Source organism: Canis lupus, chromosome X (assembly GCF_003254725.2).
Source record: "Canis lupus dingo isolate Sandy chromosome X, ASM325472v2, whole genome shotgun sequence".
NCBI lineage: Eukaryota > Metazoa > Chordata > Mammalia > Carnivora > Canidae > Canis > Canis lupus.
Genome location: NC_064281.1, coordinates 88,245,565 through 88,260,651, shown reverse-complemented (window position 1 = coordinate 88,260,651; position 15,087 = coordinate 88,245,565). Strand labels below are relative to the sequence as shown.

At 36.0% G+C, this 15,087-nt stretch overlaps 1 protein-coding gene across 9 annotated transcripts in view; it reads left to right on the top strand.

The window, feature by feature from the left end:
* The window catches only part of LRCH2 (leucine rich repeats and calponin homology domain containing 2), a 215,062-nt gene that overhangs the window by 103,111 nt on the left and 96,864 nt on the right, over positions 1–15,087 (top strand). For all 9 annotated transcript variants that reach the window (XR_007409431.1, XR_007409430.1, XM_025431354.3 and 6 more), the window contains 4 exons: positions 1,786–1,843; positions 2,613–2,725; positions 2,909–3,046; positions 3,201–3,278. Coding sequence is in view for 7 of the 9 variants with exons in the window: in XM_025431354.3 (XP_025287139.1) it covers positions 1,786–1,843; positions 2,613–2,725; positions 2,909–3,046; positions 3,201–3,278 (387 nt within the window). In the remaining 2 variants the exon portion in view is untranslated. The remainder of the gene's footprint in view (positions 1–1,785; positions 1,844–2,612; positions 2,726–2,908; positions 3,047–3,200; positions 3,279–15,087) is intronic.

The window sequence follows — 15,087 nt, the reverse complement described above, 5'->3', positions numbered from 1 at the left end:
TTGGTGGCTCAGCTAGCATTCAACTGGAACTGCATATAACATGTTAATCAGCAGAAGATTTAGAGAATCAACAAAATTCTGATTACTTCCATCTCGTCTGTGAAAGAAAACGGTAAAAATCAATTAGTAAAAAAAAAAAAAAAAGGTAAAAAAAAGAATCAATTAGTATAGGGACGCCTCGATGGCTCAGTGGTTAAGCGTTTACGTCAGCTCAGGGCGTGATCTCAGTGTCCCTGGATAGAGGTCTGCATCGGGCTCCCTATGGGGAGCCTGCTTCTCCCTTTGCCTTTGTCTCTGCCTCTCTCTGTGTCTCTTATGAATAAATAAGTAAAATCTTAAAAAAAAAAAACAGTATAGTACTATACTATTTTTTAAATTTAAATTTAATTAAACATTTTTTTTCAGTAGGCTCCATGTACAACATGGGTTTTGAACTCACAACCCTGAGATCAAGAGTCTCATGCTCTACTGACTAAGCCAGTCAGGCACCCCTAGTATAGTACTGTACTGTTTTTTAATTTAAAAAAAATTTAAAAATATTTTATTTGTTTACTTGAGAGAAAGAGAGAGATGACAAGTAGAAGGGAAGGACAGAAGGAGAAGCAGACTCCCTGCTCAGCAGGGAGCCCTATGCAGGACTTGGTCCCAGGACCTGGGGTCATGACCTGAACTGAAGGCAGATGCTTAACTGACTGAGCCACTCTTTTTTTTTAAAAGTAGTCTCTATGCCCAGCATGGAACCCAACACGAGGCCTGAACTCAAAACCCTGAGATCAAGACCTGACTTTAAATCAAGAGACACTTAACTAACTGAGCCACCCACGCATTCCTAGTACTATACTATTAACAAAGTGCTTGTCTATACACTTGAACCTAAAGTAGTCCCATGAGCTGGGTATTATCCTCATGATTTTGTAGCTAAAGAGATTGGTAACCTTTACCAAGCTAAAGAGATTGGAACATTTCCCAATCAGTAAATCTCAATCATTTATTGACTCCAGTCAGTGAATGGTAGACAAGTGACTGAAGCCAGCTGCTTCACAGCTATTGCAAATGTTAAATAAGGTACTGCTGAAATTATGAAAGGGATCTTTTCACCTTTGGCAAGCCCAATTTCCAAAGTGCTTTTAGTTATCTCAGTTACTTCACGACAAACACCCCATTTTAAGTATGAAGAAATAGTCACAGAAATTAAATGTTTTGCTCAAGAGTTAGCCTAAACTTTCTAACTCCAAGCTCAGATTTTTAAAATATACCATTTCTTTCAGCAGCACACCACTGTGTGAAAGCACTTCGAAACAATGTATATTCAAATAGAAGAGATGATAATTTATCATTTATTAATATCAGCTATCATCCCCTATTAGTGTGAATATGCATATTTGTCTCAGATTATCTACTAAATGTCAGGTCATTAGTAGATACTGAGTAAATATTGCTAACCATTTACTTTTCATTGAAGCTTATTTAATTTTTGTGGAGGCTTTAATCTGGTTCTTCATTCAAAAAATAATACCTATTTATTTTATGTAATTCAGTAATTTTTATTTTTCCTTACACTAGGAGAGGGAAGTATTTGCAAGCTTATGTAGTCAGATCAATTAGCAAATATTTGTAGACTTTTAAAAAGTGAAATGTATCAATTTGAATTGAAATACAGTTTGCCTTTCTGTACTCCACCAATCATGGAAACAAATAAATACATCTAAAGTTGGAATGGATATAAATAACTGTCTTGACTATTTTGAAAGAAAAGTGGTTTTATTTCTTTTTTTTTTTTTTTAGGAATATGATAGAACTGATGGTTTTTCACATGGTCCTTTTGGCTTGAAGCCTAGATCAGGTAAGTGCATATTCTGCAACTAAAATTTTTTGGTTATATATGAAACTAGAGTTTTCCAGCTTAAGTGGGATTGATTCCGTAGTTTTAAGTACACATAGATTCTTTCCCCTCTCTTAAAAGTAATTTTCTCTTAACCTTATTTGTCTTTCCAATTCCCGTTCCCCATTTCTTTCTTCCTCTTTACCTTCAAGCTCCTGAAACCTCAGCTTTTTGCCTTAGATATACTGCAGTCTTATTTCCACTCTACTGTGACTGCTATTAGAATGACCACTCTGCCAGCAGACCAAACACTGTTTGAAATTATAGCACTCCATTATATTGTGGTTTTAAAAAGGGATCTTTTCGCATTTGGCAAGCCCAAAAGAAAATGGATCCATGTTACTTGGCAAGGTATTGAATTATAGTTTTTATTCCTGAATAACTGTATTGACCTTCAAGAATAATTTCCTTTTTCTTTAAATATAATAAAGGCAGATTTATGTTCAATAATAATTTTTAACCTGGATCATAAGTTTTTAATAACTAGTATGTTTAAATAAGAACATGTGTAGGTGGTAGAAATCGTTACACTTGTCTTCCCTGTTGCTTTCAGTTGTGCAGATAAGTAGATTTCAGTTATAATCTGTGAAAAAATATTTAGAATGTATTAATAAGTAATAGTGTTTTATGTAGTTTTGTACTGATTCTTCATTATCATGCCTCTTTTCCCACCACTGGTTGAGTCTTCCTATTAGCCTTGTGATAAGCTAGGAACTTTCTCTTTTTATAGCTTTTAGCCGCTCATCTCGTCAGGAATATGGGGCAGCAGATCCTGGATTTACGATGAGAAGAAAGATGGAACATCTACGGGAAGAACGAGAACAAATACGACAACTTCGGAATGTAAGTGAGCTTGACCTTACAGATCTGCTTTGCGAAATGGGTTTAACTTGGAAAATTAGCAAAGTATCTGCATTTTATTTGCAAAGCTTTTTAGAAGTTTGAATTATATAATGATTAGTAATATAAATATGTAGCATATCTATTTAGATAGGATATCTGTGATTTATATCCATTTCTTTATAGAATCTTGAATCCAGGTTAAAAGTAATTTTGCCTGATGACATTGGAGCTGCGCTGATGGATGGAGTTGTTCTTTGCCATTTAGCCAATCACATAAGGCCACGCTCTGTAGCTAGTATTCATGTGCCATCACCAGCAGTGGTAAGTTTTGTCTATAATTTGTTAGTTTTCTAAAGGGAGGTAGAGCTTCTTGAAACTGTCTTCAAATAATATACCTCAATAAATTTAATTTTTAGTATTGATAAATTTCTGTATAAATATGCCTGAAAAATGCCTTTTTCCCCTTACTTTACAGCCTAAACTGAGCATGGCAAAATGTCGAAGAAATGTAGAAAATTTTCTTGATGCTTGTAAAAAGTTGGGTGTATCACAGGTAACTGTTATTTTTCTAACAAAATGATCACTTAAATATTAATTTATTATGTGCATACTGGGGTTCCTCTTCACAATCAGAATGAATAATGCTTTCTGAACATGAAAATCAATACCTTCCCTTAGTACCTTTTACTGAGTTCTAGCTTGAGTCATAGCAGTTGTCTAATGAATGTTTTCAAGCTGCTTTTAAAGTGATTTATAAAATAGGTATATATATGGAAAAACTCCATAATCATACTGAATAAACTGTATTCATTCATTCCATATCACTGAATAAACATGACTTAATGGCTATATTAAACCCTTATCATGATGCAGTTGCTACTTTCATTTTTTCCTGCTGAAAGACATTTGGACTCCTTTGTAAATCCATGGGTAGACTCAGATTGAAGATTTGCATTCAGTGTTAATTATATTTTAAACTTTATTTAAAATGCCAAATTGGAAATCTTAGTAACATATTATGGTAATATCTCATGAGACAAACTTTGTCTAAAACTTGTAGGAATTGGCTTATGTTTCACATAATAATTACAGTACTGGAAAACTAACAAAGCAACATTATAAATGTGTAAGAATACGAATAATTAAAATATTGCTTTTTTTAGAAAGCATAATAGGCCTAACATCAAGATGATTGACTATTGAGAGGCCATAGTGTTGTTAGGAGATCACAATATAGTTGTGCTTTTTTCCTCTTTTATTTTTAAAAATTTATTTTTATTGAGATATAAGTAACACATAACGTTGTATAAGTTTGGTGTATAGTGTGTTGATTTGATACGTTTATTATAGAATTGTGCCTGATTAGCTCTTTTTACCTGTAATTGTAATCTGATCTACAGATTCCACTTTGACCTCTTTCCTCAAGTGAATAAATACAATATATATAGAAAGAATCAGTTGAATTATAGTCTAATTTATAAACTACACGCTATTCTTTTCTAACTACATCTCTATACTTGACATGGTGTTTTAAAATTTTAACTCTTAAACATTTTTATATTAGTTCTTTCTTTTTTTGTCCTATTAATCTCTTATTGAGAAAACGAAAATTAGGAAGGTTTGTTTTCTAGTTGTGATTGTATTATATACATTTTTCTCACTGAAAATGTTCTTGCATATATAAATAGGTCATTACTTTTTATTGCTGAGTAGTATTTCATTGTATGAATATATCACAATTTGTGGTCTATTGACCTCTTGATGACCATTTTTAAGAGTTTCTTGGGGGGCATTTTCAATAAACATTCATTGAATGAATGCACATTTTACAAATGAGGAAACTGAGACACAAAGAAAGTAGGGAATTTGTCCAAGGTCACATCTTTAATAAACGGTGCAGCCAAGCTGTCAACTCCTGTGGTCTAACTTCAGAACATTTCCTCTAACTTGGATATTCTCTATTTCTGTTTGTTTACATGAAAAAAAAAAAGGCATTGTAGCATACTCCAGACCTTCTTGGTACAGTAAACCTGGAGGATTAATGAGGACGGTCTTATGAAAACTGTTCTACTTAGCATACTCTAATCTCTCCTTAGCTTGTTTTAGAGAAGGATTAGTGCCCCACCATGCTTATCATAAAAGGAACTATGGAAGGACCAGTTATCGACTCCCATTTTCAAAACTCTCCAGCTGCTGCCAGTGGTGGAAGAGTTTAATTGTTAGCTTCAGTTTGTTTTTTCCCTGACTTAGAAATGGTAAATAGAGTCAATTTTTTCATTTTAAGATTTTTTTGTATTTAATAGGTTTTTTGAGGTATAATTGACATTCAGTAAAGTCCATATAGATAAGGTGTTTTTTGACATGCATACACAATGAAATCATCACCATAGTCAAGGTAATCTGCATGTTCTTTACCGTCAAAACTTTCCTTGTGTCCCTTTGCAATCCTTTCTTCTCGAGATAACCATTAATCTGCTTTCTGTTAATATAGTTTAGTTTGTGTTTTCTATCTAGAGTTGTACATAAATGGAATGATAGAATATGTATGATTATTTTCTGCCTTTTTACACTCAGTATAAATTTTTTTTAAAGATTTATTTATTTATTCATTCAGAGAAAGAGAGAGAGAGAGAGGCAGAGACACAGGCAGAGGGAGAAGCAGGCTCCATGCAGGGAGCCCGATGTGGGACTCGATCCTCGGTCTCCAGGATCACACCCTGAGCTGCAGGCGGCGTTAAACCGCTGCGCCACTGGGGCTGCCCAGTATAAATTGTTTTAAAGACTCACTGAAAATGTTCTTGCATATATAAATAGACCATTACTTTTTATTGCTGAGTAGTATTTCATTGTATGAATATACCACAATTTGTGGTCTATTGAACTCTTATTGGCCATTTGGATTATTTCCAGTTGTAGGGATCACTTAGACAAATAAGACAGCTATGAACATTTATATAAAAGTCTTCAGATATATACATTCTTTAATTTGGAGTAGATATCCAGGAGAGGAGTGACTGGAACATATGGTAGGTGTGTACTTAACATTATAAGAAAGTACAAAACTTTCCCAAAGTGATTGTACCATTTCATATTCCTATCAGCAGTGTATGAGAGTTCTAATTTCTCTACATTCTCAACAACATTTAATATAGTCAGTGCTTTTTAAAAAAATTTTTGCCATTCTAATAGGTATGTACTGGTTTGTCAGTGTGGTTTTAATTTGCATTTCCCTGAAGACTAATGATGTATACTGTATTTTCAAGGGCTTATTTGGTATTTGTTTGACTTCTTTATGAAATGTTCTAATAATTTGTCTATTTTTTAATTGGGTTGTTTTCTTGTCAGTGAGTTTGAAATTTCTCTACAAAGAATGGACACAAAGTCCTTTATCAGATGTGTGAATTACGAATATTGTAGCATAAGTCTTTGGCTTGTTTTTTCATTCCCATTAGAGTACTAAACAGAAGTTTTATATTTTTTGAAGTAAAATTTATCATTTTTAAAGATTGTGCTTTTGGTGTCAAAACAAAGAAATTCTTGCATGACTCAAGGTCACAAAATTTTTTTTCTAAGAATTTTATTTATTAATTCATGAGAGACACACAGAGGCAGAGACAGAGACAGAGGGAAAAGCAGGCTCCCCACAGGAAGCCTGATGCTGGATTTGATTCCAGGCCCCCAGGATTGCCACCTGGGCCAAAGTCAGACACTCAACCACTGAGCCACCCAGACGCCCCTCAGGTGTAGGATTTAATGATTCATCACTTATATACAACACCCAGTGCTTATTACAACATGTGCCTTCCTTAATACCCCCATCTGCCTACCCACCTCCTCTCCAGCAACCCTCGGTATGTTCTTTATAATTAAGAGTCTGTTTTATGTTTTGCCTCTCTTTTTCCCCCTATGTTCATCTGTTACATTTCTTAAATTCCATATATGAATGAAATTACATGGTATTTATCTTTAACTGACTTATTTTGTTTACCATAATTCTCCCTAGCTCCATCCATGTCCTTGCAAATGGCAAGATTTCATTGTTTTTTTATGGGTAATATTCCATCGTGTATATATAACACTTCTTTATCCATTCATTAGTGGATGGACATTTGGGCTTTTTCCATAATTTGTCTATAGTTGATAATGCTGCTATAAACATTGCGTGTATACCTTCAAATCAGTATTTTTGTATCCTTTGGGGTAAATACTTGTAGTTCAGTTGCTGGTTTGCAGGATAGTACTATTTTTAACTTTTTGAGGAATCTCCATAGTGTTTTCCAGAGTAGCTGCACCAGTTTGCATTCCCACTAACAGTGCAAGAGGATTCCCCTTTCTGTGTCCTCACCAACATCTGTTGTCTCCCGTGCTATTAATCTTAGCCATTCTGACAGGTGTGAGCTGTTATCTTATTGTACTTTTGATTTGTATTTCTCTAATGATGAGTGATGTTGAGCATCTTTTCATGTGTCTGTTAGCCATCTCGATGTCTTCTTTGGAGAAATGTCTCTTCATGTCTGTTGCCCATTTTTTAACTGAATTACTTGTTTTTTTGGTGTTGAGTTCTATAATTTTCTTTTTAGATTTTATTTATTTATTTATGAGAGACATAGAGGTAGAGACACAGACAGAGAGAGAAGCAGGCTCTTCACAGGGAGCCTGATGTGGGATTCGATCCCCGAATGGGGATTACGCCCTGAGCGAAGGCAGACACCCAACTGCTGAACCACCCAGGTGTCCCGAGTTCTATAAGTTCTTTATAGATTTTGGATACTAGCCCTTTATCAGATATGCCATTTGTAAATATCTTCTCCCATTCTGAAGGTTGCCTTTTAGTTTTGTTGATTGTTTCCTTCACTGTGCAGAAGCTTTTTATCTTGATGAAATCCCAATAGTTTACTTTTGTTTTGTTTTCCCTTGCTTCAGGACACATACCTGGTAAGAAGTTGCTACAGCCAATGCCAGAGAGGTTACTGCCAGTGTTCTCCTCTAGGATTTTGATGGTCTCCCGTCTCACATTTAGGTCTTTATTACATTTTGAATTTCTTTTTGTGTAAGGTGTAAAAAAGTCCCATTTCATTCTTTTTTTGCATGTTGCAGTCCAGTTTTCACAATACCATTTGTTGAAGAGACTATTTTCCATTGGATATTTTTTCCTGCTTTGTCAAAGATTACTTTACCATATAATTGTGGGTCCATTTTCCCATTTCTTTTTTTTTTAAGATTGTATTTATTCATGAGAGACACAGAGAGAGAGGCAGAGACACAGGCAGAGGGAGAAACAGGGTCCATGCAAGGAGCCCGATGCGGGACCCAGTCCCGGAGCTCTGGGATCCCCCTCTGAGCCGAAGGCAGATGCTCAACCACTGAGCCACTCAGGCGTCCCAATTTCTGCATTTTCTATTCTGTTCCATTGATTTATATGTCTGTTTGTGTGCCAGTACTATACTGTTTTGATCACTATAGGTTTGTAATATAACTTGAAGTCTGGAATTGTGATGCTTCCAGCTTTACTTTTCCTTTATAAGATTGCTTTGGCTATTCGGGGTCTTTTCTGATTCAGTACAAATTTTTGGATTATTTGTTCTAGCTCTGAAAATTACTAGTGGTATTTTGATAGGGATTGCATTCAATGTGTAGATCACTTTGAGTAGGATAGACATCTTAACAGTATTTATTATTCCAATCCATGGGCATGGAATGTTTTCCCATTTCTTTTTTTTTTTTTTATGTTTTCCCATTTCTTTGTGTTGTCTTCAATTTCTTTCATCAGTGTTTCATAGTTTTCAGAGTACAGATCTTTTACCTCTTTGGTTAGATTTATTCCTAGGTATCTTATGGTTCTTGGTGTATTTGTAAATGGGATTGATTCCTTGCTTTCTCTTTCTGTTGCTTCATTAATGGTATATAGAATTGCAGCAGATTTTTGTACATTGGTTTTATATCCTGCAACTTTACTGAATTCATGTATCAATTCTAGCAATTTTTTGGTAGATTCCATCGGGTTTTTTATATATACTATCATGTCATCTGCACATTGTGAACGTTTAACTTCTGCCGTGATGATTTGAATGCCTTTTATTTCTTTTTGCTGTCTGATTGCTGAGGCTAGGACTCCTAGTATTAACAGTGATGAGAGTGGACAGACATCCTTGTTTTTTTTTTCTTACTGTAGAGGAAAAGTTCTCAGTTCTTCCCCATTGAGGATGATATTCAATGTGGGTTTTCTGTAGATGGCCTTTATGATGTTTACAGATATTCCTTCTATCCCTCTTTGTTGAGGGTTTTTCATGAAAGGATATGATACTTTGTCAAGTGTTTTTTCTGCATTTAGTGACAGGGTAATATGGTTCTTTTTTTTTTTAAGATTTTATTTATTTATTCATGAGAGACACACAGAGAGAGAATGAGGTAGAGACATAGGCAGAGGGAGAAGCAGGCTCCATGCAGGGAGCCCGACATGGAACTTGAACCCGGGACTCCAGGATCATGCCCTGGTCCGAAGGCAGGCGCTAAACCGCTGAGCCACCCAGGGATCCCAGGGTAATATGGTTCTTATCCTTTCTTTTATTTATGTGGTGCATCACATTGATTGATTTGCTACTATTGAACCACTCTTGGAACCCAGGAATAAATCCCACTTGATTATGGTGAATGATTCTTTTAATGTACTGTTGGATTTGATTTGCTAGTATTTTGGTGAGGATTTCTCATCAGAAATATTTGCCTGGAGTTTCCTCGTTTTTGTGGGGTTTTAATCTAGTTTTGGAATCAAGGTAATGCTGGCTTTGTAGAATGATTTTGAAAGTTTTCCTTCCATTTCTATTTTTTTTGAATAGTTTGAAAAGAATAGGTATTAAGTCTTAAATGTTTGTTAGAATTCACCTGTGGGGCTATCTGGCCCTGGATTTTTGTTTGTTGGGAGATTTTTGGTCATTGATTCAATTTCTTTGCTGGTCATTGGTTTGTTCAAGTTTTCTATTCTGTTTCAGTTTTGGCAGTTTATATGTTCTAAGAATATATCACTTCTTCCAAATTACTTGTTTTGTTGTTATATAATTTTTGATAATATTCTCTTATAATTGTGTTTCTGTGGTGTTGTGATTTCTTCTCTCATATTCATGATCTTACTTATTTGGGTCTTTTTTCTTTTTGATAAGTCTGGCTAAGGAATGAACCAGCTCCTGGTTGCACTGATCTCTTCTATTTATTGTTTTTTTTTTTTAGTTTCTGTATCATTTATTTCTGCCTTAATCTTATTTCCCATCTGTTTCCTTTAGGCTTCATTTATTGCTCTTTTTCTAGCTCCTTTAGGTGGAGCCTTAGATTGCATATTTGAGATTTTTCTTTCTTTTTAAGAAGGCCTGTATTGCTATATACTTCCCTCTTATGACCACTTTTGCTGCATCCTAAGGGTATTGAACCATTCTATTTGCATTTTCATTTGTTTCCATGTGTTTTATTAATTTCTTTTTAAATTTTCTGGTTGACCCATTCATTCTTCAGTAGGTTTTTCTTTACCTTCCATGTATTTGTGCTCTCTCCAAATTTTTTCTTGTGGTTCACTTCAAGTTTCATAGTGTTGTGGTCTGAAAGTATGCATGGTATGATGTTAATCTTTTTGTACTTCGTGAGGCCTGATTTGTGACCTAATATGTGATCTGTTCTGGAGAATGTCCCATGTGCACTTGATCTGTTATGTCCATCTGTTCCAGTGTGTAATTCAAAGGCATTGTTTCCTTGTTGAGTTTCTTTTTAGATTATGTGTCCATTGCTGTAAGTGGGGTGTTGAAGTCCCCTACTATTATTATATTATTTATTAATGAGTTCCTTAATCAATTTACATATTTGAGTGCTCCCAAGTTGGAGACATAGATATTTACAGTTGCTAGATCTTGTTGGATAGATCCCTTTATTATGACATAGTGCCCTTCTTCATCTCTTATTACAGTCTTTGGTTTGGAATCTAGTTATTTTGATATAAGTATTGCTACTCTGGCTTTCTTTTGGCATCCGTTTCCATGGTCAGTATTTCTCCATCCCCTCACTTTCAATCTGTTGGTGTCTTTAGGTCTAAAATGAGTCTTTTGTAAGCAGGATACAGATGGGTGTTGTTTTTTTATCCATTCTGACACCCTCTGTCTTTTGTTTTTTGTTTTTTTTAAAATTTTTTTATTTATTTATGATAGTCATACAGAGAGAGAGAGAGAGGCAGAGACAGAGGCAGAGGGAGAAGCAGGCTCCATGCACAGGGAGCCCGACGTGGGATTCGATCCCGGGTCTCCAGGATCGTGCCCCGGGCCAAAGGCAGGCGCCAAACCGCTGCGCCACCCAGGGATCCCCCCCTCTGTCTTTTGATTGGAGCATTTAGTCCATTTACATTCAGTGTAATTATTGATAGATATGAATTTAGTGCCATTTTATTACTTATTTTTTTATTGTTTCTGGAGATTGTTCTTTTCTTGTTGCTTTTTGTCTTTCTTTCCCACTCAAAGAATCCCCTTTAATATTTCTTGAAGGGCTGGTTTGGTGGTCACAAACTCCTATTTTTTGTTTTTCTAGGAAACTCTTTATATCTCCTTCTATTCTAATTGATAGCCTTGTTGGATAGAGTATTCTTTGCTGCAGCTATTTCTCATTCAGCACTTTGAATATATCATGCCACCTTTCTCTGGCTGCCAAATTTCTATGGATGGATCTGTTGCTAACTTTATTAGTCTTCCCTTATAAGTTAGAGACTTCTTTTGTCTTGCTGCTTTTAGGATTTTTTTCTTTATCTCTGTATTTTGCAAATTTAACTGTGATATGACAAGATGTTGGTTTGCTTTTGTTGATATTTTAAAGGCATTTATTTATTTATTTGAGCAGAGGGGTGGAGTAGAGGGGGAGGTAGTTGGAGAGGGAGAGAACTTCCAGCAGACTCTGTGCTGAGCGTTGCACCCAGCATGGTGCTCAATCTCCTGACCCTGAGATCATGACTTGAGCCAAAACCAATAGTTGGACACTTAACTGACTGAGCCACCTGGGCACCCCTGCTTTTGTTGATTTTGATAAGAGTTCTCTGTGCCTCCTGGGACTGTTATCTTCTCTAGCTTAGGGACATTTTCAGCTATAATTTTCTAATAAAATTAGAAAATTTTATTAGAAATTTTCTAATGTCTTTTCTCTGTCTTCTTCTTCTGGGACTCTCTGATATGAGACTAGTGGTAGGTATCTCATTGTGGTTTTAAGCTCTTTTATCTCCATGGTAAGGGCCTCCCTGATGTCTTCTGTGCTATTCTCAAGCCCAGCTAGTATTCTTATGATTTTCACTTTATATTCTGGATCAGGCATATTACTTAATATCTATTTCAATTCGATCCCTGGCTCTGACCTTTTCTTGTTCATTCTTTTAGAATGAATTCTTCCATCTTGGCATTTTGTCTAGGTCTTTTGTCTTTTTCTCTGTGTTAGGAGAGCCTGTTATCCTTTCTGCTTCTTGAGATTAATAGCTTTATGAAGAAGAGTTCATATAATGTACAGGGCCTGGTTCTTCAGAAAGTGTCTCTGGTGTATGCTGCATGCACTCTGCTGCTGTGTTATGGCCGCTCTGTCAGATCAGACCTCTGCAGTTTCTTCTCCTGTGTAGTGTTCTGGTCCGTTTGGTAAGAGACCTGATGCTATTTCCACTAAAGCTGAAGCTTTGCACAAGTTGATGGTCAGTATATATAGTGCATGTGGGGGTTTGTGCTGGTCTTCTTGCTGAGAACCTTCTGCTCTGGTTCTCAGGCACACTTGTCCTAGAAAAGCAGTACCAGAAGTGCACGTGGCAAAAAAGCACGTGCTTTTTTCACATTGTGTCTAGGTTGCTTGCCCTCCTGGAGCAGCAGTGTACTTTGGACTCCATCCCAGCTAGGTCAGCTGATTTTTAAACCTCCAAACTGTAGGAACCGGGCGTGGAGGGGACCTGTGCTGGTCATCTGGGGGAAGGTCTCGCCAGGCTGGGATTGATGCAAGTTTGACCCAGAAGGGCACTTGCACCAGAGTGCAGGTGTGTGGGGTTTGAAGCAAGATGCACTAAAGAGCCAGTGTCCTGGTTAGTTGCCCTTATCAAGGTGTCTTAGCACCTAGGCTGAGAGAGGGTCAAGGGAGGGAAGCGATGCTTGTCTGTTCCTTTGTCCTTGGAGGGGCAATGCCAGTTCTCTCGGATGTACTCCAAGAAGAGGAACCACAGATTATAAAGTCTGCCCCCAGGTTAGTTGCTTGTGTTCTCTACCGTAGCACTGTAGTGCCACCAAGGCTTTATATCAGCCATGCCACAGACCTCTAGAACTCCAGTATTTGAGCCCCACTGATTGCAAAATGTCCTGAAAATCAGCCCCTCTCCTTTTCCCTGTCAGTGGCTTTGGGGAAGTGTTTTCCTTGTGTGATCCCCCTTGTGTGATCCACTCTCTCTCTCACCTCTCTCTGTGACCAGGGTTCCCTCCATTCTGCAGCACTCAAGATCCTTTTCTCCCCCAAACCACATCTCCACACCTTCAACCTTCCATGATGTGGTCTCCTCTCTCCCTTTGGTTGTGCAGTTTGTTCTGTCAGTCCTCAGATCGATTTCTTGGATATTCAGAATGATTTGATATTTATCTCGCTGTGTTTTAGCAGTGAGGCAAGCCTAAGGTCCTCCTCATACTCTGCCATCTTTGTTCCTCCTCTAGAATATTTTTATTACCCCAGAAACCTCTTACCCATTAGTAGTCTCCCTTCCCATTCCCCCTGCTGTTTTGTTTCTTTGGATTTGCTTATTTAGACGTCTAGAATTAATATTATTAAGTTACAATAATATTAATTAATATTATTAATATTATTAATTATTAATATTATTAAGTTATTAATAAGTTAATAACTTAACTTATTAAGTTAATAAGTTATTAACTTAACTTAATATAAGTTAAGTCATACAGTATGGGATCTTTTGTGTTTGCTTTTTTCATTTTGTGTAATGTTTTCAAGGTTCATCCATGTTGTAGCATAAAGTAGCACTTCAATTCTATTTATGGCTGAGTATTTTATTGTATGTATATACCTCATTTTATTTATAATTCATAAGTTGGTGGACATTTTGGGTGTTTTCACTCATTGTTTAGTATCAGTAATGCTGCTGTGAACACTCATGAATACATTTTTTTTGAACACTTGTTTCAGCTTTCTTTGTTACATACCTAGGAATGGAATTCCTATGTGGTTATATGGTCACTCTATGTTTATCTTTGAGGAACTGCCAAATTATTTGACAATTTACATTTCCACCAGCAGTGGTTGAGGATTCTAATTTGTCCACATTCTCATCAACAATAATTCTTGTTGGGACGCCTGGGTGGCACAGCGATTGAGCATCTGCCTTTGGCTCAAGGCATGATCGCAGGCCCAGGGATTGAGTCCCACATCAGGCTCTCCCTGGAGGGAGCCCACTTCTCCCTCCGCCTGTCTCTGCCCTTCTCTCTCTGCCTCTCATGAATAAATAAAATCTTTTTTAAAACCCGTAATTATTGTTTTCCTTTTTTGATTCTAGCCAACCTAGTGGTAGGTATCTCATTGTGTTTTTTTTTTTTTTTCCATTGTGGTTTTAATTAGCATTTCCCTAATGGCTAATGATGTTGGACATATTTTCATGTGCTTATTGGCTATTTATATATATTCTTTGGCGAAATGTCTTTTCAAATCCTGTGTCCATTTGTTAATTGAATTATTCACTTTTTTATTATTGAATTTTAAGTGTTTTTAATATAATCCAGATAGAAGTACTTTATGAGATACATGATTTGCAAATGTTAGCTGTTGGGTTTTTTAGAGATGAACTATATCAGCTTGAGAAAATTTCTCTCTATTCCTAGTTGCTAAGTGTTCTTATCAGCAGTGGATGCTGAATTTTGTCAAATGATTTTTCTACAACTATTACATATTTTTTCTTTTACAATATTGTGATTTACCTTGGTTGATTTTCAGATATTAACTCAAACTTGGATTCATGGGATAAACCTTGGTCATCATAGATTTTGTTGTTTTTATATTGTTGAAATCAGTCTGCTAAACTTTTGTTTAGACTTTTTGCATCTATGTTCATTCATGGGGATACTGGTCTTTAGTTTTATTTTAACATCTTTGCCTGGCTTTTAGTGTCAAGGTAATCTTGACCTCTTGGAAAAGGTTAAGAATTATTCCCTGCTCTTCACTTAACTCGATTTTGTGTAGAATTAATATTATTTCCTTTTAAAATATTTAGTCAGATTCTTTAATGAATCTATTTGGGCCAGGAGTTTTAATTGTGGGAAGGTTTTTTTTTTTCCTTTTTTCTTTATAAAGATTTTATTTATTTATTTATTTATTCATGA